General features: G+C 48.1%; 1 protein-coding gene across 1 annotated transcript; it reads left to right on the top strand.

The window, feature by feature from the left end:
• The first annotated feature begins 1,694 nt into the window (after positions 1 to 1,694).
• On the top strand, positions 1,695 to 3,671 carry LOC107296889 (zinc finger protein 239-like). Its single transcript, XM_015826241.1, has 2 exons — positions 1,695 to 1,779; positions 3,072 to 3,671. The coding sequence occupies exons 1-2, from the start codon at positions 1,695 to 1,697 to the stop codon at positions 3,647 to 3,649; spliced, it is 663 nt and encodes a 220-aa protein (XP_015681727.1). The 3' UTR covers positions 3,650 to 3,671.
• The last annotated feature ends 2,708 nt before the right edge of the window (positions 3,672 to 6,379 follow it).

Below are 6,379 nucleotides of genomic sequence, written 5' to 3'. Positions count from 1 at the left end.
GAGGAGGAGGAGGAGGAGGAGGATGGGACCTCCACCGGTGAGCACAGGCCAGGCGGGGGCCCTGCGGAGCTTGGGCCGGGGGCTCTCGCGAGCTCCCCGAGGTCGAAAAGGGCCCCTCCCTCCCCCCCGAGATGCTCCTGGGAAAGAGCGTCAGGGGCACCAGGAGAGAGGCCCCCCTCCAAAAACCACGGCTCTGGGGCTCTGCGACGTCGGAATCGCCCCTTCTTGGGATCTTAAATTAGTCCAGCCCAAAGGCAGGCAGGCAGGCAGGCTGGCTCTGGGAGGGACCGTTAACTTTCCCGTTAATTGCACGTGTTGCACCAGAGCACTAGAGGGTGGCATTGGGCAAGGAGAGCTCAGAGCGAGCAGCCCTGGAGAGGCTGGCGAAGCATCCACTGGGGGGCCCGAAATGACAAGCAGCCGTTTGCTGTCAGGTTGCCCTGTTGTGACAAATAGGTCTGTGTGTGTATGCATAATTTATTTTTTTGCCATGTTTGTGCAGTGTATATTAGTGCTCCCCTTTGAGAGCTATATGCAATGAAATCTCATTTTGATGTATGCTGATTAGTGTACATTTAAAGTGACAATAAAATATTCTATTCTATTCTATCCATATTCTGTTCTATCCTATTCTATCCTTTCCATATCTTATCCTTTCCATATCCTATCCTATTCCATTTTCTATTCTATTCTATTCTATCCTTTCCATATCCTATCCTTTCCATATCCTATCCTATTTCATTTTCTATTCTAGTCTATCCTATCCTATTCTATCCTTTCCATATCCTATCCTTTCCATATCCTATTTCATTTTCTATTCTATTCTATCCATATTCTATTCTATGCTATTCTATCCTTTCCATATCTTATCCTATCCTATTTCATTTTCTATTCTATTCTATCCTATTCTATCCTTTCCATATCCTATCCTATTTCATTTTCTATTCTATTCTATTCTATCCATATTCTATTCTATCCTATTCTATCCTTTCCATATCCTATCCTATCCTATCCTATTTCATTTTCTTTTCTATTCTATTCTATTCTACTCTATCCTATCCTATCCTGTTCTCAATTCCAATGACCTTTCTTGCCACAGCTGTTAAGTGAACCACTGCAGTAGTTAAGTTAGTAACACTGTTGTTGCAACCGTCCTAAATATCAATCAGCTGCCAAGCGCCTGAATTTTAATCACACGGCTATGGGGGTGCTGCGATGGTCGTGTGAAAACTGGTCATCAGTCATTTGTAACTCGGAATGGTCACTAAATGAACTGCTGTAAGTCAAGGACTGCCAGCGGTTGAAGAAAACTATCTGTGGTATTTTGCTCCCGATAGCAACTATCTCTAGGGTTATCTACATAGGATAGCCATTATTTGGGACCAGTCTGCAGCATTGAGAAACTTGTAGTATATGATATTCTTGGTCTGCCTTTGAGGCTCTGTGATCAAAAACTGCTTCTTGAGTCATTAAGTCCGGGGTCTTCAAACTTGGCCCTTTGATGACTTGTGGACTGGCTTAGGCATGTGTGCCTGGCTTAGGAATTCTGGGAGTTGAAGTCCACAAGTCATAAAAACGGCCTCGTTTGAAGACCCCTGACTTAAGCATATAAACGTTCATGATTTAAGAGTAGGGTAGAGAACGGTTAATAGCAGAACTCATGGAGGGTTTTAATTGTTCCAGGTATTTTGGCCATGCAGGAAGAGGAGGAATCAGAAGCAACCTCAGTATCTTCTGGTGACAGTAGTCCCGCAACCCCATCTGCCAATGGCTATCCAGGTATAATAGGCATATATAATAGGAATAGTCAGGACCTGTCAGATTATAGGTAGGGCAGTAGACGAGATGTTTGGGTTTGATGCTGGGCACAGGCTCAGCTATTAAAGTTATTGTGCTTGGGATGGTAATCTCTAAAAAAAGCAATCAAAGTATTACTTTAGGGCAGGGGTAGGCAACCTTGGCTCTTTTATGACTCGTGGACTTCAACTCCCAGAATTCCTGAGCCAGCACGGCTCAGCTTGGAAACCTCTCCCTTTCCCCTCAGCATAGCTGGCTCAGGAATTCTGGGAGTTGAAGTCCACGAGTCATAAAAGAGCCAGGGTTGCCTACCCCTGCCCTGTACCGTTCGAGACAAGTGGCTGTCCAATCTCTTCTTAAAAGCCTCCAGTGATGGAGCACCCACAACTTTTGGAGGCAAGTTGTCCCACTGCTTAATTGTTCTGTCAGGAAATTTCTCCTCAGTGCTAGGTTGCTTCTAGAACGAAGGAGAAATTTCCTAATGGTGAGAGCAATAGACCAATGGACTAGCTCAGGGGTAGGCAACCTTGGCTCTTTTATGACTCGTGGACTTCAATTCCCAGAATTCCTGAGCCAGCATGGCTCAGCATGGCAACCTCTCCCTTTCCCCTCAGCATGGCTGGCTCAGGAATTCTGGGAGTTGAAGTCCACCAGTCATAAAAGAGCCAAGGTTGCCTACCCCTGCTTTAGGGGATATGAAAGGTATTATTTCCAGCACCACTGAACAGCTGTAGTTCTTGCACTTTCTTAATTTAAGGTATTTTTTTCTGCAAGTTCCTTTCCTCACATTCCTTTATGATTCCACAAGATACGTAAAATTTGATTTAGCCAATTATCCATGGGGCTGGCAAAGAAGGAAAGTCTCAAAGGTGCTTTTTTCCAAAAGCAGAACAAAACTGAAGAAGCTTTTTGGATGAGAAGCGAAACGTTTTCAAGGAAGGCAAAAAAAAATCAAGAAGGTCCAGTTGTCTTTTGGAAAAGCACCTTTGGGAAAATTATGTCCTGGACGACTGAGAATCTCCATAGACCAGGGGTCCTCAACCTTGGCCACTTTAAGACTGGTGGACTTCAACTCCCAGAATTCCTCAGCCAGCAAAGCTTTGCTGGCTGAGGAATTCTGGGAGTTGAAGTCCACCAGTCTTAAAGTGGCCAAGGTTGAGGACCCCTGCCATAGACAAACGCTTGCCATGCTAAAGCTATAGAGTGGGGGACCAGCCAAGGTGCTTTATACTGCTGCATACCTCACTGTGTTTTCTCTCTCTTTGTTTTGCTAGGTCCCCAGAGCAAAGAACCCAAAAAATCAACGGCTGGGGAACAGGTGGATGATGGCGGAGAAGGAGGGCAGGACCGCCTCAGCTCCTCCCAGGCTCCTAGCCCCGAGTGGCACGAATGCCCTGAGTGCGGGCGTGGCTTTGGCACATCTCGGGCCCTGAAGGTGCACCGTAGCTACCACGTGGGGCGCAAAAGGCCACACAGTGGTTCCTCTTCAGCCAAGCCACCCCCACCCCCACTGATCTTGCCGGGGAATCCCGACAGCCAGGAAGGGCGAATGGGAATGGCCCCGACTTCCGGCCGGGGCCGAGCTTTTCACTACATCTGTGCCGAGTGTGGCGTGGGCTTTACCTCTCCTGCCACGCTGGAGGGCCATCGCTGTGAACACAGCTGGCGCAGGAGCCCTCCCGCCCCGCCTCGTAATAAGCTTGCCCCTTCTCCTGCTCCCAGAGAGGCCAATGGGGATCAGGACACTGATGGGGCTGACGGACCGTACCACTGCACCGAGTGCCCAGGCGAATTTGGCTTGGTATCCGAACTTCACGAGCACTACATGCTCCATGCTCGCGGAGAGCTGTAGGTCCGTTTTCGACCCTTTCCCCCCCCCCAGCTCACTTCCATTTTCCCCCTGTCGTGATAGGTGGCCCCTGCTAAGGGATCTATCCTGCTAGGATACGGAAAAGCAGAAACCTCCTTTACCGTCCGTTCCTTTAAAGGAAAAAAAAAGAAGACACATTTCTATATTTCTGAGATGAATTTAGCTTTGGAACGAGGAGAGACGTGAGCTTGAGAGCAATTGCTTTTGTATCCTGCCTCCCTGGCGGTGAGTGTAGTGACTTAAAAAAACAAACAAACTCAGCCCATCTGCAGGAAGTGTCCCTTTTCCCTGCCCTTCAGTGATCTGGATCTGACGGGTCCCTAAAATATTCTAACCCCCCCAAAGGAGAATCCCGTTCATGAACTTTTGTAACAGTGGCACTAGCAGAATTGTGCTCTGCGGATCCGTTTCATTAATGCAAGCAGATTTGTCTTCTGCCAGACCCATCCCAAATGGGGAGTGGGTGTGTGGGGGAAGATAGTAAGGGATGGATTGGGATCGCTTGTCCGGTGTGCAAGATCCTGCTTTCCCAGACGGTTCCTTCTCAGGCAGGGTCCCGTTTCCATTGTCGTCATGTTGGCATCTGGGTGGCCCATGCTGAACTGAAGCTGTATTCTGTTTGTGTGTGCGTGTGCGTGCGTGTGTGCGTGCGTGTTTTGGCTTTTAAGAAAACAGCTCCTGGACATGGCGCCTGATCCACCTAACTCATGAATTTCAACAATATCTCTTCGCAGTAGTTAGGAGATACGGTTTAATAAAAACGATTCTGTATGTATATGACTTTTTTTTATTGTGCCCATCTCTGTCTGCAAGTGGGAGGAAACTGAGGGGTGCTGATTTTGTGCAGTTCTTGGTCGGGGTCTCTCTTAAAAGGAAGCCAGTTCTGGTTTGAAAGGCAATGACTGTCTCTGCAAATGAAGCTGCCTGATCTTCTCTGATTTTAATGGTGCACAGTCATTCTTTACAAACCCAGGATTTCTTATATCAGTGGTGGCGAACCTATGGCACGGGTGCCAGAGGCGGCACTTGGAGCCCTCTCTGTGGGCACACATGCTCCAGCGGCACTTGGAGCCCTCTCTGTGGGCACACATGCTCTGTGGGCACACATGCTCTGTGGGCACACATGCTCCAGCCTTGCCTCCCCCCACGACCGCCTCCTTTCCAGCAGGCCCCCTGAAGGAGTTGCCCCCGAGTGTGGCCCACATGGAGCAGCGCAGCCAAGGACATGGCAGCCAGGCAGCGTAGACAAGACTCTGCCCTCACACCCCATCATACAGTTGATGCTGCACGGCACGGGCAGAGGGTGTGGCCGCCATAGCGCTGCTGGGCTGCCTGGGTGATCTGTGGCGTGCTCTGGAGTGGTGAGTGGTCCTGTGGGTAGGCGGGTGGAAGATGGGGAAGCAGAGCGGGGACAGGGCAGGGGGATGGAGTGGAGGCAGGGGCAGTTTTTGGGCACTCGGTCTCTAAAAGGTTTGCCATCACTGTCTTATATCCTTGAGATTTTAGGATAGCAACCGTTCATTCTGCCGTCACCAAAGAAGCAGACCTTACGGTTATTTGCCAGGCATATTACAGGTAGCCCTCAACTTAACAACCAGTCGCTTAGCAACCGGTGGAAGTTACAACAGACCTCCCCAGAGAGAACAATCCTGTTCCAAAGTTCTATTGACCCCCCAGGCCACATGATCATATTTCAGGCCCTCTGCAACTCGCCTGATTTTATGGCTGTTTGCAGAGTTCTGTGGTCACCTGACCACATTTTACAACGTTGCTGCTGAAAAGTGGCATTGGCCAGCCCATAGTGAACAGCTGATTTACTTTCTGGCTGCAGTGGTCATTTCTAAATCATAGCAGTGGCTTAATAAACGCCACAAAATAGGTGCTATAATGAGGTTGGTCACATGACCCACGTTATAACCATACGAGCTGCGATCGTAACGGTCAGGCTCCATTGCAGTCATAGGTGGCGAATTTAGCTGTATAGAAATTGAGGAACAACTAAAAGAGGACATCAAGTGCGTGGTTCACACATGGTTTGAGTTCAGCACAAATCACGCCACTATAGTGGTTGTGAGGAAACCATGGTTAAAAGCCTGTCAATTCAGGGACTGAATCCAGCTACTGTCCTCATTTGCTGTTCATAGTTGAAAGTGCTTATTGAGGATCTAAACCAGGGGTAGGCAACCTTGGCTCTTTTATGACTCGTGGACTTCAATCCCAGAATTTCTGAACCCAGCCAAGGTTGCTTACCCCTGATCTAAACCATGAAGTAGGATTGGCACTCGCTTTGGGCATTTATTTGCTCCTGAAATTGTGTACTTGGGTGAACATGAAAAATGCAAATCATGAGTGGACAAGAGTTTACGTTGTTTGATTTGCTGATCAGATTGCTAGTACAGTCTGTGGTACAATTGTTAGGTGAGGTTTAGGAGGCGAATTAATACCTTATCCGTGTGTGCCTATAGTAGAGGGATTTTATACCGACATTATCTAATCCTTGATGCAACTCACTGTGGCATTTCATTTTCTATTTTTTAAATACTCAAACGCTGAAAATGTTGGGAAAATGACATGGCACAATGGTTAAAATGCAGTATTGCAAGCTAACTCTGCCCACTGCCTGGAATTCGATCCTGACGGGGCTCAAGGTTGACTCAGCCTTCCACCCTTCTGAGGTCAGTAAAATGAGGATCCAGATTGGTGGGGGCAATA

This window comes from Protobothrops mucrosquamatus, unplaced genomic scaffold, assembly GCF_001527695.2.
Source record: "Protobothrops mucrosquamatus isolate PMUCROS unplaced genomic scaffold, P.Mucros_1.0 scaffold3020, whole genome shotgun sequence".
In the NCBI taxonomy this organism is placed as follows: Eukaryota; Metazoa; Chordata; class Lepidosauria; order Squamata; family Viperidae; genus Protobothrops; species Protobothrops mucrosquamatus.
Note: the sequence above shows the minus strand (reverse complement) of the source record. Positions and strands in the feature narration are given on the sequence as shown.